This window comes from Callithrix jacchus, chromosome 15 (assembly GCF_049354715.1).
Source record: "Callithrix jacchus isolate 240 chromosome 15, calJac240_pri, whole genome shotgun sequence".
In the NCBI taxonomy this organism is placed as follows: domain Eukaryota; kingdom Metazoa; phylum Chordata; class Mammalia; order Primates; family Cebidae; genus Callithrix; species Callithrix jacchus.
In genome coordinates, this window is record NC_133516.1 from 31,682,206 (window position 1) to 31,703,011 (window position 20,806).

The 20,806-nt window shown below is 46.0% G+C and overlaps 1 protein-coding gene across 11 annotated transcripts in view; it reads right to left on the reverse strand.

Moving 5' to 3' along the window:
• The window catches only part of QRICH1 (glutamine rich 1), a 55,059-nt gene that overhangs the window by 22,631 nt on the left and 11,622 nt on the right, over positions 1 to 20,806 (reverse strand). For all 11 annotated transcript variants that reach the window (XM_035275437.3, XM_035275443.3, XM_035275444.3 and 8 more), the window contains 2 exons: positions 20,348 to 20,677; positions 6,446 to 7,477 (listed from right to left, as the gene is read on the reverse strand). In XM_035275437.3, coding sequence (XP_035131328.1) covers positions 6,446 to 7,477; positions 20,348 to 20,656 — 1,341 coding nt within the window. In that variant the 5' untranslated portion in view covers positions 20,657 to 20,677. The remainder of the gene's footprint in view (positions 1 to 6,445; positions 7,478 to 20,347; positions 20,678 to 20,806) is intronic.

Below are 20,806 nucleotides of genomic sequence, written 5' to 3' on the forward strand. Positions count from 1 at the left end.
AGATTTTCCATTTTTTTAGTTTGGACTCTGATTTCGAAGGGCAAGAACTGAGTTACCACATGTTCAAAGAATGTGCTTGGGCTGGGTGCAGTGACTTTGGGAGGCCAAGGCAGGCAGATCACTTCAGGTCAGGAGTTCAAGACTAGACTGGCCAACACGGTGAAACTCCATTTCTATCAAAATATAAAAATTAGCTGTGTATGGTGGTATATGCCTGTAATTCCAGCTACTCAGGAAGCTGAAGCAGGAGAATCAGAACCTGGGAGGCAGAGGTTGCAGTGAGCCGAGATGGTGCCACTGTACTCCAGCCTGGGCGTCAGAGCCAGACTCTGTCTCAAAAAAAAAAAAAAAAAGACAAAACAGAATGTGCTCGGATTTTCAAAGGTTATAAAAATCAAGCAATCAATTCAAATCACCCAAAACCCTAGTTTCTCTCACTTGCTAACTCAACAAACGTGTGCAAAGGTTTGCATTAGGCTCAGAATACCGAGATGTATTGAACTAAGTCTACTCAATTTGCACTGGCTAATCTAAGGAACACACACACACACACACACACACACACACACACACACACACCTATCCACCCATTTCTTTGAAATAGTTCCATAAACTGCCAACCATCATGCCCCTCAAAGACATCTAGCACAGGCCAGGAAGGCAGGTGAGCTCAGGGCCAGAGGACCCAATAGCCCCAGAAGCCTCTCAGTGTGCCATGCATACGTCCCCTCTTCCCCGCCACCCATAGGCTCAAGCCTCCCTTTACCCAATCAATAAGTACTTTCTTAGCTCAGGGAGCAACACATCTTCCCCCCATTCTGTTAAAGTTTGTCGGCAGGATACAGTGGCTCACACCTGTAATCACAACACTTTGGGAGGCCAAGGCGAGTGGATCACCTGAGATCAGGAGTTCAAGACCAGCCTGACCAACACAGAGAAACCCTGTCTCTATGGAAAATAAAAAAATAGCTGGGTGTGGTAGCACATGTCTATAATCCTGGTGACTTGAAGAATTGCTTGAACCCGAGAGTCGGAGGTTGTGGTGAGCCAAGATCATGCCACTGCACTCCAGCCTGGGCAACAAATGCAAAACTCCATCTCAAAAAAAACAGTTTGTCACCAATTGTTGTCTTGCTCAAAGCCAAGACTATAGCCAGGCCCAGATATTCTCGCCCTTTCTTCTACTTTTTCTTTTTTTGAGATGGAGTCTTGCACTGTCGCCCAGGCTGTAGTGCAGTGGAGCCATCTCGGGTCACTGCAATGCCTCCTGGATTCATGTGATGTACATCTGTTCCTACATATAATGGGAGCCCTTGGCGAGTTTTAAGCTAGGAAGTGACATAATCTTAAATTGTATGATTATTCTCATTGTTCTATGAAGAATAAATTGAAGAACAAGAATGGAACCAAGTACTGGTGGCCTAGTCTAGAGTGGTGGCAGTGGAGATGATGTAAGAGATTCTGTACAAGCAACATGGCTTGTTGATGAACTGGCTGTGAGGAGTAAGGGAAAGCAGACACAAAGATGACTCCTGCATTTCTGGTTTGAACAACTGGGTGGAGAGCAGCACCATTTTCTGAGACACGGAAGTTTTTGACAGTTTTAGAAGTGATGCCAATGAAGATCTGAGGTATTATCAATAAATCCAAGTAGGATTTATTGGTAAGTAGACAGGTGAATATATGAAAAAGGTTCCAAACAGAGGAAGGTATGGCCCAGAGACTTGAACTTACGTGTCAATGCTACACAGGGATTAAGACACAGGCTCTAGAGCTGGCCCATCCAGGGTTGAATCTCAAGTCTACCATTTTCTATTTTTTTTAGATAATCTGCTCTGTTGCCCAGGCTGGAGTGTAGTGGCATGATCTCAGCTCTCTGCAATCTCTGCCTCTCTGATTCAAGCGATTCTCTTGCCTCAGCCTCCCAAGTACCAGGGATTATAGGCATGCACCACCAAGACCAGCTAATTTTTTTATTTTTAGTAGAGACAGGGTTTCACCATGTAGATCAGGCTGGTCTTAAAGCTTCTGACCTCGTGATCCACCGGCCTCAGTCTCCCAAAGTGCTGGAATTACAGGAATAAGCCACTGTGCCCAACCAATTCTGTCACTTTCCTTTTTTTTTTTTTTTTTGAGATGGAGTCTTGCTCTGTAGCCCAGGCTGGAGTGCAGTAGCACGGTATCAGCTTACTGCAACCTCCACCTCCCAGGTCTCAGTTGAAGCAATTCTCCTACCTCAGTCTCCCCAGCAGCTGGGGATTACAGGCACAAGCCACCATGCCCAGCTAATTTTTGTATTTCTTAGTAGAGATAGGGTTTCACCATAATGGCCAGTGTAATCTTGAACTTCCGACCTTGTGATCTGCCTGCCTCGACCTCCCAAAGTCCTGGGACTACAGGCATGAGCCACCACACCCAGTCAATTCTGTCACTTTTTAAGTGTGGCTGTGGGCTTCTCACTTAACCTCTGAGTTTCTTCATCTGTAAAATGGAGGTATTAGTACATACTTCATAAGGTTCATGTGAAAATTAGAAGAATATGTTAAACGTGAATAGTACTGGCAGACAGTATCAGTGATTATCATCTTCAGCAGCAGAAAGAATCATCTAGAGGATGCTGAAAACCATGGCAATGGAAAGAAATCCCTTAGGGAGAAGAGAACCAAGTACTGAACCCTGAGGAACATGAACATGTACAATTCAGAGAGGAGAAGGCACCAGTAAGGCTCCTGGGAAGAAAGAAGAATCAGCTTGGTAGAAGAAAAATCAGGAATGCGTAACAACATGGAAATCTAAAGAAAACAGTGTCAATAACAGGCTGCTGTGTTGTGTGTTGCTGTAGGTTAAAAACATACCTGCTGGTCTAAACTGGCTGGTCACTGCTGACCTTGACAAGAACAGATTTAGTCATGAGGTGAAAAGAAAATTTGGCCAGGCACAATGACTCATGCCTGTAATCCCAGCACTTTGGGAGGCTGACATGGGTTGAATTACCTGAGGTCAGGAGTTTTGAGACCAGCCTGACCAATATGATGAAACCCTATCTCTACTAAAAAAATACAAAAATGAGCCGGGCATGGTGATGTGCACCTGTAGTCTCAGCTACAAGGGAGGCTAATGCAGGAGAACTGCTTGAACCTGGGAGGTGGAAGATGCACTGAGCCAAGACTGCACCACTGTACTACACCCTGGGCGACAGAGCAAGACTCCATCTTAAAAAAAAAAAAAAAAAGGCCAGGCGCGGTGGCTCAAGCCTGTAATCCCAGCACTTTGGGAGGCCAAGGCGGGTGGATCACGAGGTCAAGAGATCAAGACCATCCTGGTCAATATGGTGAAACCCCGTCTCTACTAAAAATACAAAAAATTAGCTGGGCATGGTGGCGCGTGCCTGTAATCCCAGCTACTCAAGAGGCTGAGGCAGAGGAATTGCCTGAACCCAGGAGGCGGAGGTTGCAGTGAGCCGAGATTGCGCCATTGCACTCCAGCCTGGGTAACAAGAGCGAAACTCCGTCTCAAAAAAAAAAAAAGGGAAGGAAAATTTTATAGCACATGGAGCCCAGCTTGTGTCGACAATGCTTTTGAGAGTTCTGAGAATAAAGTAGAACAAAGAAATGGGGCAATAGATGGAGGTGGGTGTAAGGAAGTGATATTTCACCATAAATCTGGTTTAAAGACAGGACCTATGAGAGCTTTTATAAAAGGTATGGTCCTCTCTAACCTGTGACAGATGAAGAAACACAACATTTTGTCTCCAGTTCCCCTTAGGGTTCAACTCAACTGTCTTCCCCAAGTGACCATAAAGTGGTCCAAGGGTGGACTGTCTTATTCACCTCTTTTCCCCAGGTCCTAGCATAGAGTCTGGATAGGACGGCAGAGGGATGTTTGTGGTATATATAGACAAACTCATCTTTCCCTTGGGATGGAAAATTGAGATCATCCCCAATGTTTCCATTTCTGATAATAATACTTCATGTTAATCACTGTAAGACTTTCCCAAATCAGATACAGCCTATGAAGAACACTGGCCTACTAAAATGAAGTCCAGAAAGGATCTTCTGTTAGAGGACCCGGACATGTAAATTATAAACAGAGACCATTAAGTACCAAATGAGGCCTTGACTTGCAATTGGATAATCAGGCCCAGAAGAGCTAGGGGAGGCCTAATGGACTCCATTTCTTTGAACAAAAGCTGAGCATAGAGACCCACTACAAATCTACTGGCTGGTTTCTCCTATACAGAGTCAATTCTACACAGAGCTACTTGATTTCTCCTATTACCATAAATTCAGGTAATTCCAGACTTCCTACCACAGATTAGATCAAACTCAACTCTAATTTGGGAAGACAACAATCTCATTCCCGCACCCCCATACTAATCCATTCCCACAGTTCCCTTCTCACATTGCCTTAGGCCATATCATGTCCCTTCTGTCTATCCTTGGTTTTGTAATTATGCTGTTCCATTCTTTTATTTATCTAAACTGTAAACTACAGTTTACCAGTTCAACGTAGGGTACAGTGGCTCATGTCTGTAATCCCAGCACTCTGAAAGGCCAAGGCAGGAGGATCATATGAGGCCAGGAGATCAAGACCAGCCTGGGCAACACAGTGAGACTCTGTCTCTACAAATATATATATACACACTACACACACACACACACACCAAGTGTGGTAGTGTGTGCCTATAGTCCCAGCTACTTGGGAGGTTGAGGTAGGAGGATTTTATCAGCCCAGGAGTTTGAGGCTACAGTGAATTATGATCACTACCACACTCCCACCTGGGAAACAAAGCAACACTCTTGTCTCAAAAATAAATTAACTACAGTTCAAACCCCATTTTGTCCACAAAGACACCGCTGTTTCCTTTTTAACCTAGAGTTTCTAAATTCCCAGTTTGTCTTTGTATGTCATAAATATTCTGCCTTATAAATAATTTAAAGGAATAGAAATCAAGTCTGACTTTCACAACTCTTAGCTGTATGAAGCAAAAACTCTTGTCTTGTTCTATTTCTAGGCCCAACAGCTACATATTTAGCAGGTCCTTAATATCACTTAGGATAATAAAATGTTGCCTCTATGAAAACACCTGGTCAACCTTTGCTTAATCACTTAGAGCCCGTGTTTCTAAGTGTAGTCCCTTATCTAACTTGTTTGTGCCAGCTCCCACACATGCATTCCCAGGAGCCTTTGCCCACTGAGGCACACCACCTTCATCAGTCCCATAAGACCAGAGGCCCTATATCCCACTCTAATGGGACCAGATATTCCACCAATTGTTTTTTGTTAGACAAGGTCTCACTCTTTCCTCCAGGCTGAAATGCAGTTGCATGATCATAGCAGCCTCAACCTCCCAGGCTCAATCCTCCCATCTAAGCTGGGACCACAGGTGTATGCCACCACACTCGAGTATATTTTTTAATTTTTTGCAGATAGGGTCTCCCTATATTGCCCAGGCTGATCTCAAACTCTTGGGCTAAAGGAATCCTCCCACCTTAGCCTCCCAAACTGCTGGGATTATAGGCAACTGTCACAGAACCCAGCACTAATAGGTTTTGTTTGTTTTGAGACAGAATCTTGCTCTGTTGCCCCAGGTTAGAGTGCAGTGGTGTGATCTTGGCTCACCTCAACCTTGGCTCATCACAATCTCCCGCCTCCTGGGTTCAAGCAATTCTCCTGCTTCAGCCTCCCGAGTAGCTGGGATTACAGGCATGCACCACCACACCTGGCTAATTTTTATATTTTTAGAAGAGACGGGGTTTGACCATGTTGACCAAGATGGTCTCAAACTCCTGACCTCAGGTGATTTGCCCGCCTCAGCCTCCCAAAGTGCTAGGATTACATGTGTGGCCACTGGGCCTGGCCTGTTTTCAAGTAACACAGTAACACTCTTGGGAGGTCCTACCACATAGGTGGCATATTCAAGATTCCCAACAGTGATCACTTTTAACAGGCTCATTAAGAGGTATTTCAGATTTTCTAATTCACCCACACTGTGTGCCCAAAGATGAAAAACAGAACAATCTCACAGCTTCTCCAATGATGAGTTTGTAATCTATTGATAAACTACAAGTGTTTTGCTAGAACCATTTACTTATGATACAAGGAAGCAGCTCCTGGGACACACTTTGGGTGTCCCATTCATCTATACCTGTAACTTTACTCTTCCTGAGAAAAAATTACAAAGAAGTGTCCATAATACCTAAACCCAAAACCTCTCCAAAACTCCAAAGCAATTCCTGGCCATCTCATTTACCTCTAGGTACCAGGATAAACCTTTTTCCTGTTGTATAGCCTGCTGTTTCTCGCCCTCTTCTCCCAAATATTAAATACTGTATCACTGTAAAACTAATAGCAGTAAAGAAGCCAGAGGTTACCAGGCAAGCTCTGTGCTGCACTGGGCCCTGAGGGAACAGACTGCCTGTCCTCCTGGTAAGTCTTCACTTACTGAACAAGTAACTTGGAGCTGCTGCTGCTGTTGCTGTGGTGGTGGCGTCTGTTCCTGGGGAGTTTGCTGCTGCGGCTGCTGTTGGGGGTCCCATATATGGACAGTTTGAGCCGTATTCTGGTACGTGCCTGCCACAGCCTGCACAGCCACTGGAATGTGGATGTTGCCATTCATGAACTGTGCTGGAAAGAGAGAGTTTGCAAGGGTCTGCACTACCTCTTCATGGGAGTTTTTTACTACAGATGTGGTGCCCACCATCTTCTCCTTGTCATCCTCCAGCTTTACAGCTGCCAGGGCCGTGGGTGAGCCACTGACATGAACTGCGTTGTAGGCTTCCTGGGGAATGGCAATGTGGGTAATGCTCTGCTGCTGAGGGTCCCCCCGGGGCTGGGCAGAATAAACAGGGATGGTCCAGGTTTCTCCTGTAGGGCTAGTAATGGTCCCAGTGGCACTGTACAGGTGGGCACTGTCTACTGTCAGCAAGTCTGGCCTCAAAGACACATAACTCTGCTGCTGGCCCTGTGGAATGGCCAGCACGGTGGCCACCGGCTGCCCTGAGATGGCGTAGGACACAGTGATGGGCATGTCCACTTTGCGCTTCTTCACTGGCTGGAGGACACTGGCTGTGCCAACCCGCCGCTCCCCTTCCCGGGGTGAGCCCTGCTGGGATGGTGGTGGGGAAAGGGCACCCACGGTCTGGATTTGGATCTGCTGACCACCAGCAAGAGACTGGCCAGCCACCAGCTGAGCCTGGATTTGCTGATGTGGGATGTGCTCCTCCGGGATTTCTGCAGCCTGGATCTGCTGGGCCGCTTGCACGTGCTGCACCTGGATCTGAGCTGCTTGCAGCTGCGAGGGACTGGGACTCTGCAGAGACGGGGTCTGAATGGAGGGGGCTGCTGACTGTGGTGCCTGGCCTTGGATCTGCACCTGGACCTGGATGGGTTGCTCAGCAGGCTGGTGAACGGTGAGTTGTGGGGAAAGCTGCTGAGCCGAGACCTGTTGCGGAGACTGCTGTACCTGCACCTGGACCTGTAAGCAACAAGATTCATCAGTGAGTGAACCAGCCATCACTGAAAGTCCAGCACCCAAGGAAAGAAAGAGATCCCACACAACGGCCCTGCACAATGTGAGAAAACACTGGCATATGCAAGGCTTTTGAGGAGGCCACAATATGCAAAACTAAATGCAGAATTATCCAGCATCACATTACAATCACATTGACATATATCCACCACAGAAAGCACAATAATTAACTGGGGTCTAAAAAGGAAATATAAAAACTTTTTTTTTTTTTTTTTTTTTGAGACAGAGTTGCTCTGTTGCATTCAGGCTGGAATGCAGTGGCGTGATCTCAGCTCACTGCAACCTCCACCTCCCGAGTTCTAGCCATTCTCCTGCCTCAAGCCTCCTGTATAGCTGGGATTACAGACATGCTGGGGTCTAATAAGAAAATACGGGCTGGGCACAGTGGCTCATGCCTGTAATCCCAGCACTTTGGGAAGCCAAGGTGGGCAGATCACAAGGTCAGGATCCAGCCTGACCAACATGGTAAAACCCCATCTCTACTGAAAATACAAAAAAGTTAGCTAGGCATGGTGGCTTGTACCTATAATACCAGCTACTCAGGAGGCTGAGGCAGAATGCTTGATCCAGGGAAGCAGAGGTTGCAGTAAGTGGATATCGCGCCGTTGCACTCCAGCCTGGGCAACAGAGTAAGACTCCATCTCGAAAAAAAAACAAAAACAAAAACCAGAAACAAAAATTTGGTTCTGTTTTTTGAGACGGAGTCTTACTCTGTTACATAGGCTGGAGTGGAATAGCGCAGTCTTGGCTCACTGCAACCTCTGCCTCCTAGGTTCAAGTGATTCTCCCACCTCAGCCTCCCGAGTAACTGGGACTGCAGACTCATGCCACACCTGACTAATTTTTTTGTATTTTTAGTAGAAACAGGGTTTCACTATGTTGGATAGGCTGGTCTCAAACTCTCAACTTTGTGATCTGTCCGCCTGGGCCTCCCGAAGTGCTGGGATTACAAACATGAACCACTGTGCCTAGCCTCTTATTTTCTTTGAGATGGACTCTTGCTCTGTTGCCCAGGCTGGAATGCAGTAGCGCTATTTCAGCTCATTGCAACCTCTGCCTCCTGGGTTCTCAAGCGATTCTCCAGCCTCAGCCTCCAAAGCAGCTGGGATTACAGACATACTGAGGTCCAACAAGGAAATATCAAAACTTTTTTTTTTTTGAGACGACCCCTCACTCTATCACCCAGGCTGGAACGCAGTGGCATGATCTCAGCTCACTACAACCTCCGCCTCCCAGGTTCAAGCAATTCTTGAAACGTCAGCCTCCCGAATATCTGGGATTACAGACACGCCACCACAACAAGCTATTTTTTGTATTTTTAGTGTAGACGGGGTTTTGCCATGTTGACCAGGCTTATCTTGAACTCGAGCTCAAATGATCCACCCGCCTCGGCCTCCCAAAAGTACTGGGATTACAGGCATAAACCACCACAGCCAGCCTTTTTTTTTTTAATTGTTTTTTGAAACAGAGTTTCACTCTTGTTGCCCAGGCTGGAGTGCAATGACATGATCTTGGCTCACTGCAACCTCCATCTCCCAGGTCCAAGCGATTCTCCTGCCTCAGCACCTCGAGTAGCTAGGATTACAGGACTCCACCACCATACACAGCTAATTTTTTTATTTTCAGTAGAGACAGGGTTTTGTAATGCCAGGCTCATCTTGAATTCCTGACTGAGATGATCCACCCACCTCGGCCTCTCAAAAGTGTTGGGATTACAGGTGTGAGCCACTACACACGGTTTCCTTTTTCTAAAGACAGGGTCTTGCTCTGTTGCCCAGGCTAGAGCACTGTGCTAAGATAAGAACACATTCTAACTTCAAACTCAAGTGGTCCTCCCACTTCAGCCTGTTAAATAGGACTACAGATGCACCACCAGACCTAGCTTTTTTTTGAGATGGAGTCTTGCTCTGTCACCAGGCTGGAGTGCAGTGGCAAGATCTTGGCTCACTACAACCTCTGCCTCCCAGGTTCAAGCAATTCTGCCTCAGCCTCCCAAGCAGCTGGGATTACCGGTGCCCACCACCACAACCAGCTCATTTTCGTATTTTTAGTAGAGATGGGTTTTATCATGTTGGCCAGGATGGTCTCCATCTCTTGACCTAGTGATCTACCCACCTTGGCCTCCCAAAGTGCTCGGATTACAGGCGTGAACCACCACACCCAGCCATTTTTAAAAAACTTTTTTGAGACCGAGTTTCACTCTTGTTGCCCAGGCTAGTGATATGGTGCAGTCTCGGCTCACTGCAATGTCTGCCTCCTGGGTTGAAGTAGTTGGGGTTACAGGTGCCTACCACCATACCCAGATAATTTTTCTATTTTTAGTAGAGATGGTTTCACCATGTTGGCCAGCCTGGTCTCTAACTCCTGACCTCAGGTGATCTGCCGGGCTTGGCCTCCAAAAGCACTAGGATTACAGGGATGAGCCACCACACCCGCCCATCCCCCTCCCCAGTCCCGAGCCCAAGAACTGGTACTGGCTGTGGTTGGAACCACACAGCACAGAGGTACATGGCAAGCGAATATTATCAGCAGAGCTCCGCCTCCTGTCAGAGCATCAGTGCCATTAGATTCTTGTAGGAGCACAAATTCTATTGTGAACTGCACATGTGAGGGAACTAGGCTACATGCTCCTTATTAGAATCTAATGCCTGGCCAGGCGCAGTGGCTCATGCCTGTAATCCCTGCACTTTGGGAGGCTGAAGAGTTCAACACCAGCCTGGCCAACATGATGAAATCCCCTCTCTACTAAAACTACAAAAAATTATCTGGGCCTGGTGGTGGGTGTCTATAATCCCAGTTACTTGGGTGGCTGAGACAGGAGAATAGCTTAAATCCAGAAGGCAGAGGTTGCAGTGAGCAGAAATAGTGGCCACTGCATCATAGCCTAGATGACAGAGCAAGCTTATGTCTTAAAAACAACAAAAAAAAAGAATCTAATGCCTGATGATCTGAGGCATTAGATCATCTGAGGTCGAACAGTTTCATCCCAAATCGCCCCCCATCGACATCTATGGAAAAATTGTCTTCCACAAAATAAGTCCCTGGTGCCAAAAAAAGGCTTCAGAGTGCTTACTTAACATATGTTTGTTGGCCGGGCGCTGTGGCTCACGCCTGTAATCCCAGCACTTTGGGAGGCCGAGGCAGGTGGGTCACGAGGTCAAGAGATCAAGACCATCCTGGTCAACAAGGTGAAACCTTGTCTCTACTAAAAATACAAAAAATTAGCTGGGCATGGTGGTACGTGCCTGTAGTCCCAGCTACTCAGGAGGCTGAGGTGGGAGAATTGCCTGAACCCAGGAGGAGGAGGTTGCGGTGAGCTGAGATTGCGCCATTGCACTCCAGCCTCGGTAACAAGAGCGAAACTCCGTCTCAAAAAAAAAAACCGTATGTTTGTTTTAATGGGAAAGGCATTTAAATAAACAGAATCCCAGTAATTTAATCTGAGCAGTATGACCATAACCTGCATAACACATTTCTGATAATGACGAAGTAACTGCCTTATTACTGTTATTGTTATGTGAGCAAAACAGCATGAAAAGATGCAATACATAGTATGCAATTTTTTAAAAACAAGAGTTTACCATCAGACACATATATAAATTACCTTAACCACAGGTAGGAATTAGAAAGGTAGAAAACAAGAAGGCAGAAAATGAGGCCAGGCACAGTGGCTCATGCCTGTAATCCCAGCATTTTGGAAGGTCAAGGCAGATGGATTGCTTGAGCCCAGGAAATTAAGACCAGCCTGGGCAACATGGGGAAACCCCATCTCCACAAAAATACAAAAGTTAGTTGGCATGGTGGCATGCATCTATGGACCCAGCTACTCAAAAGGCTTAGGTGAGAGAATCACTTGAGCCCAGGAGGCGGAGATTGCAGTGAGGTATGATTACCTCACTGTATTCCAGCCTGGGTGACAGAGACCTTGTCACTTAAAAAAAAAAAAAGCATCAGAAAATGAGAATGAGGGTCTCTTTCTATCTAATAACAGCAAACAGATGACAAAAGATAACCAAAGATGACACTAAAACAACTGCATATCCACATGCAAAAAAGTGAAGGTGGATCTCTTCCTCATATCATAAACACACACAAAAAAGGAAAGGATGTAAATAAACATTTCTTCAAAGAATATATGCAAATAGGGCCAGACATGGTGGCTCACACCTGCAATTCCAGTTCTGTGGGAGGTGAAGGTGGGCAGATCACCTGAGGTAAGGAGTTTGAGACCAGCCTTACCAACATGGTGAAACCCCGTCTCTACTAAAAATAACAAAATTAGCTGGGCATGGTGATGGTGAGCGCCTGTAATCTCAGCTACTTGAGAGGCTGAGGCAGAAGAACTGCTTAAACCCAGAAGGTAGGGGGTTGCAATGAGCCAAGATTACGTCACTGCACTACAGCCTGGGCAACAAGAGTGAAACTCCACCTCCCAAAAGAAAGAATATATGTAAATGGCCAAGCAGCACATAAAAAGTTGCTCATTATCACTAGTCATGTAGGAAGTTCAAATCAAAGCCACTTTATACTTAAAAGCCTCTAACTAAAAAAGACAGACAATAACAACTATTGATGAAGATATGGACAACTTGAAACTGCTGGCAGGTATGTCAAATTGGTGTAGCTAGCCGGGTGCAGTGGCTGATGCCTGTAATCTCAACACTCTGGGAGGCCGAGGCCAGCAGATCACAAGGTCAGCAGTTCGAGACCAGTCTGGCAAACATGGTTAAAACCCTGTCTCTCCTAAAAATTCAAATATTAACCAGGCGTGATGGCATGTGCCTGTAATCCCAGATACTCAGGAGCCTGAGGCAGGAGAATCACTTGAACCCAGGAAGTGAAGGCTGCATTGAGCTGAGATCATGCCACTGTACTCCAGCCTGGGTGACAAAGCAACACTCCATCTCAAAAAAAAAAAAGGCTGGGCACGGTAGCTCACACCTGTAATCCCAGCACTTTAGGAGGCCAAGGAAGGTGGATCACAAGGTCAGGAGATTGAGACCATCCTGGCCAACATGGTGAAATCCTGTCTCTACTAAAATAAAAAAAAAAAGAGCTGGGTGTGGTGGCGGGCGCCTATAATCCCAGCTACTTGGGAGGCTGAGGCAAGAGAATCACGTGAACCCATGGACTATCAAGAGACAGAGGCCACAGTGAGCCGAGATCACACCATTGCACTCCAGGCTGGGCAACAGAGTGAGACTATGTCTTAAAAAAAAAAAAAAAAATCACATAAAGCCAAGCATGGTGGCTCACGCCTGTAATCCCAGCACTTTGGGAGGCCAAGGCAAGGAGGATCGCATGAGGTCAGGAGTTGAAGACCAGCCTGGCCAACATGGTGAAATCCGGTCTACTAAAAGTACAAATATTAGCCAGGCATAGTGGTGCATGCCTGTAATCCCAGCTAATCAGGAGGCTGACAGGAGAATCACTTGAACCTGGGAGGCAAAGGTTGCAGTGATCCGAGATCATGCCACTCACTCCAGCCTGGGCAACACAGCACTCCAGCCTGGGTGACAGAGCAAGACTCGTTCTGAAAAAAACAAATCAAAAACCCACATAAAGCCATTACATGTCAACATAAATGTATAACATATATATATTTAATTTAGAGAGAGAGAGAGAAACAAGAGGAGAGAGAGAGAAACAAGAGGAGAGAGAGAGAAACAGCTAACTCTCACAATGAGTGAGAGAAAGAAAAGATGGAATCCAGGAGAGGAAAGACAGCTTTCACACAGAATGGAAGGGGAAAGAGAGATGAAGTTTAGGAGGGGAAGACAGGCTTCCACAAAGGCAGTGTTCATGGAAGGGGACCTAAACATATTCTTATGAGAAATAACTATTTGCCAAAATAAAAAAAATATAGTAAGAATTACATTGTTTTACATTTTTGCAAAGTTATTTTTTATTTTTATGGAGATGGAGTCTCACTGTTGCCCAGGCTGGAGTATAGTGGCATGATCTCAGCTCACTTGGCTCACTGCAAACTCTGCCTCCTGGGTTCAAGAGATTGTCCCTATCTCAGCCTCCCAAGTAGCTGGGATTACAGGTGCATGCCACCACGCATGGCTAATTTTTTTCTTTTTCTGAGGAGTCTTGCTCTATTGCCAGGCTGGAGTGCAGTGGCGCGATCTCGGCTCACTGCAACCTCCGCCTCCTGGGTTCAAGTAATTCTTCTGCCTCAGCCTCCCGAGTAGCTGAGACCACAGGCACGTGCCACCATGCCCAGCTATTTTTTTGTATTTTTAGTAGAGACGGGGTTTCACCATGTTGGCCGGGATGGTCTCGATCTCTCAACCTTGTGATCCACCCACCTTGGACTCCCAAAGCACTGGGACTACAGGCGTGAGCAACTGCACCTGGCACATGGCTAATTTTTATATCTTTATTAGAGACGAGGTTTCACCATGTTGGCCAGGCTGGTCTCAAACCCCTGACCTCAAGTGATCCACCCACCTTGGCCTCCCAAACAGCTAGGATTACAGGCATGAGCCACCACGCCCGGCCCATTTTTGCAAACCTCTTTAACGGCTGACTTAATATAAGGCAGCTGGATTCTCCTATCTGCTCCTGCACTCAATCTGTTGTGCTATCACACATCACGCATGGCCTCTGCAAAACTCCAGTACATGGTCAGGAGAGAATGAAAGTGAAAAAGGCAAATATATTGGCACTGTAATAGAAAAGGCTTTGACCTTGAGGAACCCTAAAAGGTGCTTGGAGCCTACCAGGAGTGTCTTGAACCACCATCTGAGAATCACTGTTGGTCAGGAATGGTAGCTCATTCCTGTAACCTCAACACTTTGGGAGGCTAAAGCTGGCAGACTGCTTGAGCTCAGGAGTTTGAGACTAGCCTGGGCAACGTGGCGAAACCCCATCTCTACCAAGAATACAAAAAAAAAAAAAAAAAAAAAAGCTGGTTGTGGTTGTGCACAACTGTGGTCCTCACTTTGGGAGGCTGAGGTGAGAGAATTGCTCGAACTCAAGAGGCAGAGGTTGCAGCGAGGCAAGATCATGGCATTGTATTCCAGCATGGTATTATCATTGAATCAGAGCTCATATGCTTCATGCTTTACTGTATTTCTTAATTGATTTTTCTTTTCTTTTTTTTTTTGAGGCAAGAGTCTCACTCTGTCGCTCAGTCTGGAATGCAGTGGCACGATCTTGGCTCACTGCGACCTCCGCCTCACAGGTTCAAGCAATTCTCCTGCCTCAGCCTCCTTAGTAGCTGGGATTACCAGTGCCTGCTACCATGCCTGGCTAATTTTCATATTTTTAGTCCATGAGTTTTCCCTATGTTGGCCAGGCTAAGTCTCGAACTCCTGGTCTCAAGTTATCCACCTACCTCAGCCTCCCAAAGTGCTAAGATTACAGGCATGAGCCACTATGCCTGGCCAATTTTTCCTTTTTTAAAGTGTTATTATTTGGTCAATTAATTGATTTTTCTTAGAAATCATTTATCAGCCCAGGTTCAGTGGCTCATGTCTGTAATCCAATCACTGTTTCAGAGGCTGAGCCGGGTAAATCACCTGAAGTCAGGAGTTCAAGACCAGCCTGACCAATGTGGTGAAACCCGTCTCTACTAATTTACAAAAATAGCCAGGTGTGGTAGCATTCAGGTATAATCCCAGTGACTTGGGAGACTGAGGCAAGAGAATAGCCTGAACCTGGGAGGCGGAGGTTGCAGTAAGCCAAGATCACGCCATTGCACTCCAGTGTGGGTGACAGAGTGAGATTCTGACTCAAACAAACAAATTAATTAATTAATTACCTGGGTGTGGTGGTGTGTACCTGCAATCCTAGCTACTGGGGAGGCTAAGGAAGAATCGCTTGAACCAGGGAGTCTGAGGCTGCAGTGAGCCAAGATCACACTACTGCACTCCAGCCTGGTGACAAAGCGAGACTCCGTCCCCCCCCACCAAAAAAAAAGTATCATTCAGATATAATAACTGTCAACATCTTTTCCTAAAAAAAAGTATTAAATTTCACTTAAAATTGAAATAGGGAGCCAAGTACTGTGGCTCACACCTATAATCCCAAATTAGGAGGCTATGGCAGAAGGGAGGATCACTTGAGGCCAGGAATTTGAGGCCAGCCTGGGCAACATAACCAGACCCCGCCCCCATCTCCACAAAAAGTAAAAATATTAGCCAGGTGTGGTGGTACATGCCTGTAGTCCCAGCTACTCCAAAGGCTGAAATGGCAGATCAGGATCACTTGCACCCAGGGGTTCACGGCTGCACTGAGCTATGATTGTGCCACTCCACTCTGTAGCATGTAGTCCCAGACACTCAGGAGGCTGAGGTGGGAAGATCCCTTAAGCGCGAGAAGTTGAGGTTGCAGGAAACCAAGATCACGCCACTGTACTCCAGCCTGGGTGACAAAGCAAGACTGTCTCAAAAAAATTTAAAAAAACAGTAAGTTGGGCATGGTAGCTGTAGTCCTAGTTACTCAGGAGGCTGAGGCAGGCGGATCACTTGAGCCCAGGAAGTCCAGACTGCAGTGTGCCATGATCATACCACTGCATTCAAGCATGGATGACAGAGCCAAGCTTGGCTAAAATTTCTTTTTTTTTCCAGATGGAGTTTCCATTCTGTTGCCCAGGCTAGTGTGCAGTGGCACAATCTTGGCTCACTGCAACCTCCACCTTCTGGGAACACAGGCATGCACCATTATGTCTGGCTAATACTTTGTATTTTTTGGTAGAGACAGGAATTTTGCCATGCTGCCCAGGTTGGTCTCCAACTCCTGAGCTCAAGTAATCTACTCACCTTGACTCCCAAAATGCTGGAATTACAGGCGTGAGCAACCACAACTGGCCAAGCTTGGCTAAAGTATTACATTTTCAGTAGAGGGGAATAAAACTACTCTTGCAGATATCATATACCACAAACCATGTCTCATTAGCATCTAATAGATCAGAAATTTGTGTTAAGACTTTTAGAACTACTCGAGTAAGGCAAAAAAGCCTAAAGTAGAAAATTATTTCTTAAAGAAAAATAGGAAGTTTCCTTCAATTACACTTTTAACTTACATTAATAGTTGGTATCTGTGTGGGCAAGAGAACCACAAAAAGAACTTTTGAGACAAAGTATTGTTGCGTTCCACAGGATGAAGTGCAGTGGCCTCATCGTGGCACACTGCTGCCTCAAACTCTTGGGCTCAAGCGATCCTTCCAACTCAGTCTCCTCAGTAGCTAGGATTACAGGTGTACTCCACTACACCTGGCTAATTTTATTTTTAGTAGAGACCGGTCTCACTATGTTGTCCAGGCTGGTATTGAACTCCTGAGCTCAGAGGATTCTCCTGCCTCGACCTATCAAAATGTTGAGATTACAGGCATGAGCCATTGTACCCAGCCTATGATGCTTACTCAAAGTAAGATTATCTAACAATTATCATCAAACTAACCTGTCTTTAACTTGCTCATCAAGCTAATGTTAACTGTAAGTATACATATGTGTATGCGTGTGCTTTAAAGTCTCTAGTCAATTCCCAACCTTTAGGTCTAAAGCTACCCCATGGAACTTCTATTCTGTGTATCCTCTACTTCTCGGCTTAGGGTACCCTTTTTTTGTTTCTTTGAGACAGAGTTTTGCTTTGTCGCCAGGTGCCAGGCTGGAGTGCAGTGGCACAATCTTGGCTCACTGCAACCTCTGACTCCCAGGTTCAAGCAATTCTCCTGCCTCAGCCTCCTAAGTAGCTGGAACTACAGGCACATGCCACCACACCCAGCTCATTTTTGTATTTGCTTTAAGTAAAGACAGGGTTTCACTATGTTGGCCAGGATAGTTTCCATCTCTTGACCTCGTGATCTGCCTGCCTCGGCCTCCCAAAGTGCTGGGATTACAGGCTTGAGCCACCGAAGGAATCTCACTCTGTCACTCAGACTGGAGTGCAGTGGTATAATCTCAGCTGACTGTAACCTCCCCCTCCCAGGCTCAAGCAATTCTCCCACCTCAACCTCCCAAGCAGCTAAGACCACAGGCCTGCATCACCATGCCCAGCTATTTTTTTCTATTTTTGGTAGAGACAGGGTTTCACCACGTTGTCCAAGCTGGTCTCAACCTTCTGGGCTCAAGCAATCCTCCCACCTCAGCTTCCCAAATAGCTGGGACTGCAAGTACATACCACCATGCCTGCATAATTTTTTTAATTTTTTTGTAGAGATGGGGTTTTGCCATGTTGCCCAGGCTGGCCTCAAACTCCTAGGCTCAATCAACGATCCACCAGCTTTGGCATCCCAAAGTGCTGGGATTACAGGTGTGAGCGAATGTGCTCGGTCATTTTATAGCTTCTAAATGACAAACACGGAGCTAAAAATCTATAGGTGATCTGAGTTATGGAATCATATAACTTAATGAAGATTACTAAAATACATCAGCCTTTTTTTTTTTTGAGACGAATTTCACTCTTGTTGCTCAGGCTGGAGTGCAATGGCATGATCTTGGCTCACTGCAACCTCTACCTCTGGGTTCAAGCGACTCTCCTGTCTCAGCCTCCCAAGTGACTGGAATTATAGGCATATACCACCACACCAGGCTAATTTTGTATTTTTAGTAGAGACGGGGTTTCTCCATGTAGGTCAGGCTGGTTTTGAACTCTTGAACTCAGGTGATCTGCCTGTCTTGGCCTCGAAAACTGCTGAGATTACAGGCGTGAGCCACCATGCCTGGCCAGCTTTTCCATTTTTAAATTAATTTCAAATGTCACACTATCAGTAATGAGCAAAGACCAGCCCTCCTGTATTCTGTCTCTACTCAGGATGACACAAACAGAAAGGAAGCCTGTGGATCACAAGGTCAAGAGATCGAGACTATCCTGGTCGACATGATGAAACCCTATATCTACTAAAAATACAAAAATTAGCTGGGCATGGTGGCGCATGCCTGTAGTCCCAGCTACTTGGGAGGCTAAGGCAGGAGAATTGCTTGAACCCAGGAGACAGAGGTTGCGGTGAGCCGAGATCACGCCATTGCACTCCAGCAACTGGGTAAAAAGAGCAAAAGTCCGTCTCAAAAAAAAAGGAAGCCTCAGACACATGAAGTTATCACATCTAAATACAGTACCAAAAGATCTCTAATTTCTAAACTATTCAACTCTCCAAAGCGAAGATCAAATATCTGTAGTCTTTTTAGTTTACAGTAATCTTGAAAATATTTGTAAGGCCAAGCATATTATCTCATATTTGTAATCTCAGCCCTTTGGGAGGCCAAGGCAGGAGAATACCTTGAGACCAGGAGTTAAGACTAGCCTGGACAACACAGAAAGATGCCCTCATCTCTACAAAAAAAAAAAAAATTGTGTTTTTTAAAGCTGAACGTGGTGGTGCATGCCTATGGTCCCAGCCACTTGAAAGGCTGAGGCTGGACAACTGATTGAGCCTGGGAGGTCAAAGCTGCAGTGAAGAATGATCATGCCACTGTACTCCAGCCTGGGTGGCAGAGCAAGACCCTGTCTTAAAAAAAAAAAAAAAGGGCTGGGCCTGATGGCTCATACCTGTAATACCAGCCCTTTGGGAGGCTGAGGCAGGCAGATCTCTTGAGGTCAGGAACTCAAGGCCAAAATGGGGAAACCCAGTCTCTACTAAAAATTCAAAAAAATTAGCCAGGAGTAGTGAAGCACACCTGTAGTCCCAGCTAATCAGGAGGCTGAGGCATGAGAATAGCTTGAACTTGGGGGCTAGAGGTTGCAATGAGCCAAGATCACACCACTTCATTTGAGTTTGGGTGACGGAGTGAGGCTGTCTCAAAAAAAAAAAAAAAAAAAAAAAGAAAAGAAAAATAACCCAGGTGCAGTCAGGTATGGTGGCTCAGACCTGTAATCTCAGAACTTTGGGAAGGCGAGGCAGGTAGATCTACTAAAAATACAAAAAACTGGTTGGGCACAGTGGCTCACGCCTGTAATCCCAGCATTTTGGGAGGCCAAGGCGGACAGATCACAAGGTCAAGAGATCGAGACCATCCTGGCCAAAATGGTGAAACCCTGTCTCTACTAAACATACAAAAATTAGCTGGGCATAATGGTGTGTGCCTGTAGTCCCAGCTACTCAAGAGGCTGAGGCAGAAGAATCATTTGAACCTGGGAGGTAGAGGTTGCAGTGAGCAGAGATCGCGCCACTGCACTCCAGCCTGGTGACAGGGTGAGACTCCGTCTCAAAAAAAGAGAAAGAAATACATAAAAAGTTAGCCAGTTGTGGTGGCAGACGCCTAGAATTCCAGCTACTCAGAAGCCTGGGGCAGGAGAATCCAGCCAGGGCAACAGTGTGAGACTCCATCTCAAAAACAACCACTCACCCACCCAGGTACAATGACATGGCAGCAACAGTGTCGACTGGCCTTGGAAAGCCAGTCACCTACCATCACTGACATCACTGCCAGCAGGGTCATGTGCTGAAATCAGGTTCCAGTGCAGAGAGCCTCTGATCCTGGGAAAAGGGGTGCTGCTGGAAAGGTGGCTACCCCCAGCTCATCAAGCAAGGCATGTTGAACCTAGCGCCAAACTATTCATAGACAACCTGCTTCTGGGTTGGGTAGCTAACGTAGCTAAGCAGCTCCCTGGCTGCAGTCTATTCAAAGTCAACCCTTGACACTAGAGTTTGTTTAAAAAAAAAAAAAAAACTTAAAGAAAAAAAAGAAAAAGGAAACAAAAAAATTTTTAGTCCACACTAACTTTGAAAACCTTTGTGTTAAATAAAAACTTTCAAAGAGTCCCCCTTAGTGAAAATAACCTATGACATCCACATAGACGTGATGATCCCGCTAAATAAAACAATGACAGCAAATAAAGTACATTAAACAGGCATTTCCCATATACCTGAACCTGCTGTGGCTGCTGAACCTGTATCTGCTGTTCTTGCTGGGTTTGTGGCTGAACACTGGTGGTGACTGGACAGGCAAGTTCAAGCAAAGACCCAGCCACTTCGGTGCTATCTGTGTATATGCAGTTCGCACCCTGTTGGTACACCATGGTAGTGGTGGCTGTCTGCTGGAACTCTTGAAGGGCTTCTGGCCCCTTAGAAGCCAGTGAGTCCAGAAATTCCTTCATCCTGTGTTGCGGGACAGACCGTGCCTTTACTCGGATGTACTCTTCAAAGGAGATGGTGTTCTCCAGGGAATTATTCATATTGCAGAGTCCTTAGGGTTCCTAGAAATAAACAGAAGTCAAAATTACATTATTGTTTTTAGCAGGAAATGCCCAGAAGCAATCACCCTTGCACAAGAGACGAATATATTCAGGGCAGCTGTATACATATAGAATCAAAAAATAAAGTTT